This window comes from Petromyzon marinus, chromosome 17, assembly GCF_048934315.1.
Source record: "Petromyzon marinus isolate PM22_M1 ecotype Great Lakes invasive population chromosome 17, UKy_Petmar_22M1.pri1.0, whole genome shotgun sequence".
Taxonomy (NCBI): Eukaryota; Metazoa; Chordata; class Hyperoartia; order Petromyzontiformes; family Petromyzontidae; genus Petromyzon; species Petromyzon marinus.
In genome coordinates, this window is record NC_133683.1 from 16,742,970 (window position 1) to 16,755,314 (window position 12,345).

The following is a 12,345-nucleotide window of genomic DNA, read 5'->3' on the forward strand; positions in this document are numbered from 1 at the left end:
TGAAAAAGAGCTGTATATGCTCAGTCGGCCCTGCCTGGTAAAATAAACAATAGTTTAGTTGAATTCCATTACCATACACCTGCAAATGATCCAATATCATGAGAACGACTGGATGGATGTATCGTGAACATTACGAATAGTTTCAGTCCACGCATCAAATGTACGCTTGCTTTCATCTTCGCCTCCCAGGGCTCTCGTCAGCAGTAGCGGTGACGCGACCCACACATTTGCCCGCCTGCGCTACTCAAGGATGAGAAGAAGAATTGAAACGTTTTAACATTTTTATTAGAGGGCATCACCCCCATATTAATTATGATTACAAAATACAAGCCATCCCTTAATAAATGCTCGAGTGGGTTCAGTAGTAATGGTCAGGATATGTACACATGCAGTCACTGTATATCATCATGCCATGTCAGAACAATGGGCAAATTTATCCGCTACACAACTTAGAAAAATAACGACGGCGACCAGAAGAACCGTGAACCCCTATAACTGGTGAACATTTTACAACTCAAGAGCCTTTTACCCAGGTGCCAAAATAAAATAAAAATCCCGGTGAGACTCTCTCACACACCATGAGAGTCACGATATTTGTGTAGCGCACACACACCCACCAGTGCATTTCCTTTTAGAGAGGGGAAAACAAAAATCCACCCGACAACGAGTGTTGTCACGTTAAGGCTCGGCCGCCAATTATTAACGGTGCGATCAGTATAAGTGCAAATATATTCAGTGATTCGGGGCGCGGTGACACAGCGCGCACAGTGGAGGGATCTAGCAAGCATCGGGTTTTACCGGCGTCGCATGCGTAGGCCGTGTTGCCAGCAACGCATCGCTCAACGCATTGGGCGCGGCGGCAGAGGGGGTAGGGGGACGTGCGGTTCCGGCGCAGTCGCACGGCCTGCACACCCGACAGGCACGGTGACGACCCAGGCAGATCGACCGACCGACCGAGCGTTCCTCCGCTCGTCGGCGATCCATGCTCCGTCAGTACCTTCCGTGGCAAGCGCGGGGGTTGTTGTTTTGTCCCGACTTTAATTGTATACAGACAAGAGGGACAATGCGTTATAATTCAAATTTAAAGGAGTCGGGCAAAAGTTACTAAAACGTTTACAAAACTGTTCAAGTGCAAGTTTTAATAAACGGACACAGAGAAATCGATGCAAAAACATAACAAGCCAGCATGATTTGCCCATCGTCACAAATTAATGAAATGGTTTTGTTGTAAAAATTATCCACTTTTTATTCAATTATATATATATTTTTAAATAATAATGAAAGCTTTTGGGCGAAACGTGAACATTTGTACCGCCGTACTGCAAACAAGCAGCAGCAGCAGCCGCGTTGTGTTAGTAGCTGAGGAACTTTGGAACAACTTTAATAATTATTTGTTTTGCAGTGAAAAAAGAAAACAGTGAATATTTTTGTGCTGCTTACAAGGCCAGTTATTTATATAAGACAAAAAAACCCATAAAAAAGGCCAAAAGTTAACGTAACATAAAAATACATAACGAAGAAATGATACAGTTGTTGGGCAAACATATCTTCATATTTTTTGTTATATATAATACACATTATAAAATACAGTACATCATACAGCGGAATTCTGTAACTACTTCATGCCTTATACAGACAGCTTTAGATTCCTGCACAGAGAGACACGCGCAACTCCCGGAACTCAATCAAGTTGACATAAATATTGCATCTTGAGAACAATGACGCACAGGTTGATACACCTTTGCACCACACACACACACACACGAAAGAAAGTACCGGATCGTCCGTTTTAAACGAACAAACAAAAAAAACCTGTACCGTTATTCTTTGTCTTAAAGAGCACGGTCATACAAACGTGCTGGATAAACATTTACAACCAGACGGGGAAAAAAATAAGCGTGCCACGATAAAAAACAAAAAACATCGTTTACAGTATTCGCAAGTATTTGATTTTAGTCTCCTAACGTGCGAGTCTGCAAAGCGATGCCGCGCTATGGCCATAGGTGATGCGCACGCATGCCGCCCGTCCTCCTCTTGCCGCTCACCTAATTCCAATCTCAACGTGGGCAGTGCGAGCCCGTCCACTCGTACGCGACTTTGATCTCATCTTTGACGTGATCTTTGAGGCAGACGTCGTACGGTTCCCGCTTAACAATAAGTTAACCTGCGTCTCTCGCACGCGTGCCGAGGGGCGCCTACTTCCGCCGACCGCGGAGCGAGCGGGTACGCGTGGGTACGCGTGGGTACGCGCGCGGCACGAACAGTATCGTATAGTACCCGCCTATACACACCCGACGACGTCGCTCGAGGCTCGCGGGCCGACAGAGTGGGCCGACGACAGAGTGGGCCGACGACAGAGTGGGCCGACGACAGAGTGGGCCGACGACAGAGTGGGCCGACGACAGAGTGGGCGCTACAGCCACGTTCGGCAACAAGGCCCGCTTAGCGAGCGGCACACCCGCTAACGGACACTTCGTCGCCGCCTGCCCCCTGGCACCGATTGGCGGTGGACGCCGTCGGACAGTGTTTGTGACCTGCAGTCCTGCGGGGTTGGGGGTGTGAAGTGGGGGGGGGGGGGGGGGGGTAAACCGAGTGTCAGCAGGTTGCCCCCTTCGCGTAGGCACGACTCGGGCACCGGGGGCGGTCCGTGGGTGTCGTTCGGCAAGTGAGGAGAGTTGTCGGGTGTGCGGAGTGCATAGGTAGGGAGAAAGGAGGTGTGGGAGTTTCAGGGTTGTGGCAAGGAGAGCATCGTGGTGGGGGGCGCGGGGGGGGGGCAGTCGTCCACCCCCTCCTTCGCTCCCCCGCTCCCCCGCTCCCCCCGTCGACCCTCCCACTACGTTGCCTTGTTGGAGGAGCCGGACGCTCGACGGAGCTTGACCGAGACGCGGCTTCGGGCCGAGCGTGCCGACAGAGGAGACACGGAGTCCACTAAGGTCGCTGCGGTCGCGCTCGGGCCCTCCGCTTGCGGCGGCGATTCTGCAAGGAGCAGCCACCTGCGCTTTACCGGCCGCTCGTGACAAAGCGGTAACGCGGCGTAGGAAGCCTGGCGGCCGGACTTGCAGACACACACACGCGCACACGCAAAGATCCCCCGCGTAGCCTTAACAGATTATCGGGGCAAGTGCTGTTAAAAGCGAGCACCTACGAAGGCCGGAACGGCACACGAAGGAGGCGCGTGGCCTGCAACAAGCCCGGCCGCCCTATGACCGCACAGTGGCAATGTTTACATGTCACACCGGGTACTCATTTGAGGCAGGGTCGACCTAGGGGAGGCCCAGGACCGGTTGAGATAATCGTCACTGGTGTTGGCCGTGAGATGGAATCGAACTCGGGTTGCCAGGTTCGTAGCGCAGCACGCGAACCGTTGCACTGCCGCTCCCCAAAGACAAAGATCCCCGGATAGCCTGAACAAACTGTTGGGGAAAGTGCTGTGAGCGAGCACCTACAAAAGGCGGGCACGGCACACGAGGGAGTGGGTGGCCAGCACCACACCTGGTTGCCTTTGTCTCCCTAGTGGCGACGTTAACACACCGCACCAGGTACTCGTTTGAGGCCGAGTCGACCTAGGAGATGCCTAGGACGGGTTCAGATAATCGCTATCAATGGTGTTGCTACACTCCCCACACACAGACACTCACAGGCACACTTATGGAGAAAATACATCTCAAATGCACTTTAGGGCTGCCATATTAACAATGGTGTGTTCCACCTTACTCTAGGTCTCCTCACTTCCCGAACGCAGGGCATTATTGATTGCCTAAGTTAAGGAATACACGTCAGACATCTTGCAGCGATATCACTGCATGCCACTGTGCTTATTAAGGCACCGTCATTCCTAACGCATGACACCAGGTTACCCACGGCGTACGCTCATCGCGGTTGTGCCGTGGAGCTCTCCCGACGCGTTTGCGGGGGTCGTGCCACGCACGCCGTTCGACACGACGTCCCCTCCACGCTGCCGGAGGAGCCGCCAGCGCTCGGGAGCGAAACGTCGGACGTCGCCCCGAACGGCACGCGGCGCAAAAAAACGCTTCGCGCTCCGAGAGCCGCCGCCGCCGCCGCCCCCTTCCGTTCACGAACGAAGGCTCCGAGGGTGAAGAATGAAATGTGACATTCAGCGGCGAGTAAAAAAAAAACATGCAAGGTCGTCAAACAATGCTTCGAGAGGCAAGACCGTGGGAGGAGGAGGCACGACCGTCCCAGGACCAAGTGGACACCACGGGGAGAGATCACCGCAGCGAGAGAAACCCAGAACCCCGCCGCTCCCCCCCTCACTCCTCCCGGTCCGCGGCAGCCACCCGACCCCAAGAAGAGAAGCGCTTCGTCGTCCGGCGGTCGGGACGTGACGTGCGGGTGGCACGGATGGAGGGGGGGGGGGAGGGGGGTCAGGGGGCAAGGGGGCGGGGCGAGTGCTCGGGCGAGCCCATTCAGCGCCAGCGAAGCGAGCGCAGGGAGAGCGTGAGCGCCGCCGTGCCGGCCAACGCTCGCGCGGTTCTCTCCCCCCCCCCCCCACCTCCCCCCCCCCACGGGCTCGGGGCTCACAAGACGAGTGCGGGCGTGAGAAGGCGACGCGGTCAGTTAGTGCCGTTAGTTAGCGCAGTTAGCGGGGGGTTATGCCAACACACATCTTTACACGGCGGCTCCCAAATCGGACACACGCGCACGTCGGCGGCGGTGGTTACGATCAAAAAACCAAATGACAAGGGCCCCTCAGAGAGAGCCGCCGCGGTAAAGACGGATGAATGATGAAGAGGGCGGGGGGGTTCGGGGGGGGGGGGGGTTAAAGAGACGTAGACCGGTTAATGGAGTTAAGAGGTTTAGTGTTGATTGACCACTGAACAAAGATCTTACCTTGGGGTACTCAGTATTTTAAGCAAAATGATCTAAAGTGGGAAGAAATAAAAAGCGTAATCAAAGAGTAAGGCTACCTACGAGGGATTTGAGATCAAAACAAAACACACGCTTCAATTAGGGCTGCGATTTCACTCCGAAATTCCACGTTGACAACTTAAAAAATGGCGAACGTAAGGCCCTCGCGTCAAACCGCTCCGACAATTCGGGCGTTATTTTAATTTGACTTTACTTTACAAACTGTCACAGCCATAATTTTTTTTTTTTACGAACACCAGTCATTAGAGAGATTGTATAAAAGTTAGCAAACACACAATTTGGAGAACGATAAATATTCTTTTCACAAATGGAAAACAATGCATGCCTGAAAATACAACAATGAACTGTAAACACACGTGTGGGCACACATTTGGGGAAGTGTGAACACAGACAAAGGCGGCCGGGTGTGGTGCTGGCCATCACCCCCTCTCGTGTGCTGTGCCAGCCTTCACGGAGGCCTTCATGGGTGCTGCTTGCTAACAGCCCTTGGCCCCAAAAGTGTGTGAAGGGTATATGGGGGATCTTTGTCTTTGAATTGTAAACACACACACACACAAACAAAGATCCCCCCCCATATAGCCTTCACACACTTTTGGGGTAAGTGCTGTTTCTCAGCACCTATGAGGGAAGTGTAAACGAAGACGCACACACACAGACCTGTGCCGCTAAATACAGAGCCAATGACAAAAGCCAAACTGCTCGATTACATTAACTCTAGCTCAATGATTGCCGAGTACTTCCTGCGACGCGTACAGAATGGGCACTTTTATCCATTACAACCTTTTCCAACTTCAATAATTATCTTTCACGTGGCCTTGACAACAACTCCCCCTGACCCCCGTGACCCCGCAAAGTCCACGATTGCCGTAGCACCCTCAGGAGCCAGCGAACTTGGAGGTAACTTTCTCCGTCTCCACTCGTTCTCGGCTTTAGTAGCTTCAACCATAAAACGCTGGCATCGTCAACCCGAGAGTGAAGATGTAATGTTTCCTTTAAGGCGTTATTCTCATCAAGACTACGTGTAGAATTCAACGATGAGAACCTCTTCCCATTGCTAATTCAATTAAAAATAAAGTACACGTGTGAAAAAAATGCAGGCACGCTCACATCCCGTCCCAACCAGTGAAGAGTCAGTGCCTCGATGTATGCCGAGCGGCAAACCGCCGTTGCGGCACGTTCATCGCCACCATAGTCTGGCGCCGTTTTGCTTGCGCCACATGCTCCCATCTCCACGCGGCGTGTGCCCATCCCAAAACGGGCACTGACTCGGCATGGGGCGGACGTCTCCTCTGGATCCCCCACAACGAAGCTCAAGTACATGGGGGCAGCGGATCTCTGGGGCCTTCACTCAAGTGGGAATCGGCGTCGCTGATTTTAACTCGGAGCCACTTCTTACCCAACACCCACCCCACCCCCCCCCCCCATTGTCTATTTTAATAACGGCACAAAGGTCGGTCTAGACAAAGCCAACAACAACGTCGCGTAGATTTTCACGGCGGTTGTGCCGCCCGGCTCCCCCGGCCACCGACGTGTTTTCAGGATTGCGCCGGGGGGCGCCGCTGTCCCCGACGTTTCTCTGCACGTGCCGGGGTTAAAACGCACACCGCGGAACAATCGCTCCCGAGCTTCGCAGGGGACACGAGGGGTGGCGCGCGGGCGGTGTAAACGCCGTCACGCGTGTTCTGCGTGCCTCTCACCATGCTCGGTTGGCAGGGGCCGCGACGGAGCCGGACACACGAGCTGGAAGGCAAAGTCCTCGAAGCACGTCTGGTCGCGGTGGTGCTGCACGATCGAGTCCAGGTACCGGGCCCGCTCCTCGTAGCTGCGGTGACGGCACTAAGGAACTTTAGCGGGGGGCGCGCACGTGCGGCGAATGCATTTAGCGCTGTTGGCTACGTACGGTGCGAAAGAAGCTCAAGATACAACAAGTGCATACGTGGTAGCAAATGCCAAGAGATACGGCACGAGAAAAAAAACACGATTCTGCTAATGTGCTTCTTTTGATCGATGCTGCTATCAGGGCTGCCCCTCTCCTTTGCAAATGTGCAAAGGGATTCCGATTCTGCGCCTCGCTATCGCCCTCTGTGAGTGTGCGGTGCCTCCAAGTGCACCTCACCTGGCACGAACGCTGTAGGTGACATCACCATCACGGACGGTATCTGCTGCCCTGTTGCCGTGTTTCCCTAACACTCTGCTCCCCACCACCTGTGAAAGGGCCTCACTCGGGCATCTAAACTCAACTATTTTTATTTTTCCAGGTAAGACCCACTGAGCTATGGCAGCTCTTTTTCAGAAGCAACCTGGCCACAAATGATAGCTCAACGAAGTGGCTTATCACGTGGAAATGCAATAGCGGCCAAATTTCTCTAAACACGTGTTTCTAAATGTGGAGGAAAAAACCGGAGGATTTGGAGAAAAAAATCCACGCGACCACAGGGACAGCACGCTAACTCCAAATATACAGGCTTCAGGGTCGGGATCGAACCCACAACCTCTTGCACACCAGGTGAGGTGTTTAACATCTTGCCACAGTGGCGCCCCTATCCCGACGGCTCAAACCAGTGTGTGTTTGACAAGGACCGTGGACGCTTCGACGACGTCACGGGGAGCCGTCGTGGCGATGGTGCACGCGACACTCCCGTGACCCCACCGAAAGAACATTTGACCTCCACCGCCAGAGGTGACACACGGATGGCGGGGGTGGCTGGGGGCGAGTGGCCCGCGGGCGGTCTTCGTGAAGGAGGATACAAGCTTTGGTAGAGCGGGATGAGAGTCTTGAGGGCGCGGCTGGCGTTGAGAGCTGTCGCTCGCACCAGCACCGGCAGGATCTTCCCGTCCACGATGGCGCCGTCAAACAAGGGCCCGAAGAACGGCACCTGCAGGACAAAGGCACCTTTTGTTTCACTCTTTGAATTTTGATTGTGGAGAATGCTGCGAGTGGGCATCCGTTTTCTACAATAGTTTTTTTTTGGTTAGATCGCGTCAATATAAATGTGTCGTTAAACCCGCCACCACTCGACACTGCCAATTACTAAGGTTTGTCACGTAAATAAAACGTGCCAAATCGTTACTATAATAAAGGTTTTTGGGTTAAATCACATTATTTATAAATGCGTCGCAACCCTCCACCACCCGACATGGCCAATCAGTAAAAAAGTGTCACGTTAACTTTAACATAGCCTTTTCTGTGACAAGTCACAAGCTAATCACTCAGCCATTTCAATGCTAAATTATATGCTAATTCCTTTGTCAAGGCGCTTTGTTTCTTCTCACACAGCTTAAAGGTCGTGATCTCAGCGTGGCACTCACTCCAGCGCTGTCCTCCAGACAGTCTCGTCCCCTTCACCTGAAGGCCGCTTGTGTTGTGGTCGAAACGTCGTGAGAATATTATTGTGTTATTTTATTTTATCAATTTATTATTTTATTCTCATTCTACGTGACTTTACCGAAAGAACCAAAGAAGATGAATCCTTGCAGTCATGAAAGCTTTAAATCGAAAAGACAAATAGTTAACTACTTCAGCCCACCGGTGTGTTGAAGAGTGAATCCACAACATTTACAATTTTTGAGTACGATGTTTCGCTGGTAATAACATCCAGCATCATCGGGCAATTTGCCAGAATGATAAAGCCCTCACTTGCTCCCGGTCTTAAATAGAGCAGCAGCAGGGTGACGTCATCATTTAACCCAATCTGGAGCAGAGATCAGAGGCAGAGAGGGGTGGGTATTGTAATTATATAATAGATTAGTAATCAGTTAATTGTTATGATTATGAATCAGTTGTAGATTAGTAATTAGTTGTCATGTGTATTATTTAATAACTGAACCAAACACTATACCCAATAATGTGCTAAAGTAGTGAACTATTTGTCTTTTGTCAACGTGACATTTTTTTTAAGATTAGCCATGTCGGGTGGTGGAGGGTTGCGACAATTTTTATAAATAACCCGATCTAACCCAAAAACCTTTATTAAAGTAGTATGGTCGCGAAAGCCTAAGTGTTAAACAAATCGTTACTAGTTCAGCACACCGGTGTGATGGAGAATAAACCCACAACATTTACATTTCGAGAATGATGTTTCGCCGGTAATTACAACCAGCCTCATCAGCCTCTTTATCCTCTTTATCATCTCCACTGCTGGATGAAGGCCTCTACATGCCGTGCGGATGTGTTGGTTAGTTGACAGTACTTCACCACTATGGGAGCATCATAGAGTACAACCATTGCTTTGCTGTACTGCCCTCTGCTGCCCCACATTCTAACCCCGATGCGATTTATAACACCTGTTTTATGGTTGGTGGTTGCCCCCCTAAGCACTGTCCAAGGCTTAAATCTCCTTAGCTTTGGAGATCTGACAATACGAAGTGGCATTTCTGGATGATTCGGAAGACCAAAAAAATCATAACAATAATGCCACATTATTCACCCAGGCAATCCATGCTGAGACTTTAACTCCGCACTTGCACTGGGATTTTGGCGAACAGACAATATTGGTAATGAGTGGCATGTGGAAGGAACGCAGGGTACCTGGAGAAAACCCAAACACACCAGGGGTAATAGTGGACACATTGCAGCCCGCACCTACAACATCTGGCAAGCCCTGGTGGTCATCCATCAAAGTACCAAACTGGCTCCGTTCCCGTTTGGCCCCAAGATCAGAGAATTAAGGACGCATTTTTAGAGTGAGAATAAAATTAGAACCTCCGGTTAGCACGGCTGGCTATGTACGGTGTGAAAGAAGTTCAACACACGTACGTACAAAATACGTGAATGAGGTGGGCATGCCAGTTATCCTGGCTTATGATGGATTAGCCTACGATTGGCACAATCGAAAGTGGATTTTTTTTTTAACCATCGAAGGCCGTTTTTCCAACTCTCAAAAACTAGTTGGCCTCCGCGCTCACACACCCCTGGTGCAAAACTGCGCGGCAATAACAGCAACGGGTGGGGGGGGGGGGGCGGCTAATTTGTTTTGCGAAATGTAGTGGGGCTGTACTTTTAAAGACTGACTTTATATTTTCATTCACTTTCACACGGTTTGTAATAGGGGTGTATATATGGGCCCACCCGGTGCTTTTATGTGCCAAGCGACAACGGAAATCAATAGCGGCCTTCGGAAGAACAACACTGGGAAAAATATCTTAATGCGACGATAAGTGCCTTCTTTCACACTTGTATCGTTCCGTGTTGCAGAGTTATGGCAGGCGCCCCCACCCCCCACCCCGTCGCGAGCAGGCGTCGCACCTCCGGCTTCTTGATGATCTGGATGCTGAACAGCTGGTTCTTGGTCGGCGTGATGACAATGAGGACGTCGCCAAACTCCGTCGGGATGATGCCCCTTCGGTAATCTCGGCTGTGCTCCGACCAGACGATGTGCACCTCGTCGTTCCCGATGTGGCGCAGCTGTGCAACGGAACACCAGGTGAAGTTACCGCGTGTGCAGGCTACACGCACGCGCGCGCGCTTTCAAAAGAAATTAACCGCGACAACGTCAACGACAATGATCAAAACGCGAGCGTCCATCAGCGTTTTCTTCGTTCGCACCGAGCTACTGTCACGACGGGCCCAGCGGCCTCAGCGATTACCTTCTTGGTCACAGAGTCATCGGACTCGGACGGCATGCGGGTGGACACGTGGAAGATCACCTCCATGGTGGAGGTGGCGTAGTACGGGGCGGAGAAGCCGTTGCTCCTGTTGTGCTGCAGGCCGCCCATGAAGCCGCAGTGCGTGGTGAGGTCCACCTGCGACGAACGGCTCACATCGTCGTTACGCGAGTGTGGGTTCACGCGGACGAGAACTCGCGGCTTTGAGACCAGTGCTTCGAACGTGCAAAGCGGTCGGCAAATTCACGTGCTGACAATAGGTCACCCTGACATTCAGGTTATGGGAAATATGGCACGTTGCCAAAAAGGGATCGCGCGATGGTGAGTGTTCACCGCGCGTGCCACGCTGTTCTAGATGACATAAACAAAAAGGTTAATTGAGAACAAAGAAGGGGAGAGGGGGGGGGGCAGGGGAAATAACTCATTGTCCAGCAGATTCCAAATCACAGTTAACCCCAAAAATCCACTTTTAAACAGTTTATACTTTAATTATTGTTTCAAACGTACTTGCCCGTGCATGCGTGCGGTCGCGCACTGCGGTCGCGGTACACGCACATGCCATTGGGAGGCGATGGTGGCGACGGTACGGTAAAAAAACCATCAACCGCATCCCCCCACCCCCGTGGCAAAAAACTGGCCGGAGCCTCACCTCCCAGCCGAGGCCGGCTATAAAGTCCTCGTAGGCCCGGCTGCCCCCCTGGTTGGAGAGGATGGAGAGCTTGTCCTCTTGACCCTCGGCCACATACAGCACGGCGATCTTGTGCGTCTCTCGGCTGCGCGCGCACAAAGGACCCAATCACTGCAATGGCTTCGTGAGTAATAAAAAATAAAATAAAATAAATACAAAAAGCAATCATCGTCCCGAGACAAACGCATTGATCACTGGGCGTTGGTCAATCCTATCGGCTTTAGAGGACACGAGAGACGCTGCATTGTTACGGGAATGGAGACATCACGGTGAAGCGGTGCCTCATCAAACGATGAGGCGGCAAGGAGAATTGCTCCCTCCCCCCTTGAAGGACTCACCATTGTCGCGAGTCGAGGTTTTTCAGCTCCCGCAATAGCTTCTCGTTCTTTTTCAGCAAATCGAAGCTCGGCCTGACACAGCAACAAAGCATTGTTTGATTTTGGGGCAATCGACACAATGCAACGTAACGAAACAGGCACACGCAGGCACGCACGCGGACGGGCGGGCGAGCAAGCGTTGCAATCTGCGCGATGCATAAAATTCAAGCGTCCGCGCGCTGTCACGTTTGTGGGACACTAGTGGCGCTGCCACGTCGCTGCTCGCTGTTGCGAGAGGCGGCACTTGCAGGGACATTTATAAAACAGTAAATTCGGGTCGATTGAGGATGCGGAAGGTTGGCTCAGGGGTTATTACCTTCAGCCGGCACCGACTGCCGAGATAAGTTTGAATATGGATATCATGCACCCGTGATTAGACTGGGTTCGTTAAAGCACAGTGTTAAACTTCTTAACAGCAAACATCATGACAGAATAAAGGTTCCAGAGTGAAAATTAAAAGGAAAATAGCATAATAACAGCACACACCCTGTCCCGTAAACGGATCTCGGGTAGAGTATTATTATTAATTTCATTTTGACCTTGGTATCCCTTGCAAAAGACACCGATTTGTCTCAAATGACTCTTGTACATGCCTTTTGTCAATCCACTGCTGGATGAGGGCCTCCCCACATCTACGCAGGTGATAGGGGCTATCTGACCAGGCGAATACGAGACGGTGGCCCTTCATAAACAACGTCAAGAAGCAGTTTCAAACCAACCGATCGATCGACCGACCAACCGACCAACCGACCAACGAGTACACAGTATCACGTGCGTGAGCCGGCT

General features: G+C 51.7%; 1 protein-coding gene across 6 annotated transcripts in view; it reads right to left on the reverse strand.

The window, feature by feature from the left end:
* Nucleotides 1-267: 267 nt before the first annotated feature.
* The window catches only part of LOC116943124 (ral GTPase-activating protein subunit alpha-1-like), a 74,134-nt gene continuing 62,056 nt past the window's right edge, over nucleotides 268-12,345 (reverse strand). For 5 of the 6 annotated variants that reach the window (XM_076067684.1, XM_076067682.1, XM_076067687.1 and 2 more), the window contains 7 exons: nucleotides 11,521-11,592; nucleotides 11,144-11,267; nucleotides 10,477-10,632; nucleotides 10,136-10,294; nucleotides 7,639-7,766; nucleotides 6,588-6,712; nucleotides 268-2,976 (listed from right to left, as the gene is read on the reverse strand). In XM_076067684.1, coding sequence (XP_075923799.1) covers nucleotides 2,834-2,976; nucleotides 6,588-6,712; nucleotides 7,639-7,766; nucleotides 10,136-10,294; nucleotides 10,477-10,632; nucleotides 11,144-11,267; nucleotides 11,521-11,592 — 907 coding nt within the window. In that variant the 3' untranslated portion in view covers nucleotides 268-2,833. Of the gene's footprint in view, nucleotides 2,977-4,851; nucleotides 4,884-6,587; nucleotides 6,713-7,638; nucleotides 7,767-10,135; nucleotides 10,295-10,476; nucleotides 10,633-11,143; nucleotides 11,268-11,520; nucleotides 11,593-12,345 lie in introns of all 6 variants that reach the window. The other variant, XM_076067685.1, reaches the window with a different exon arrangement.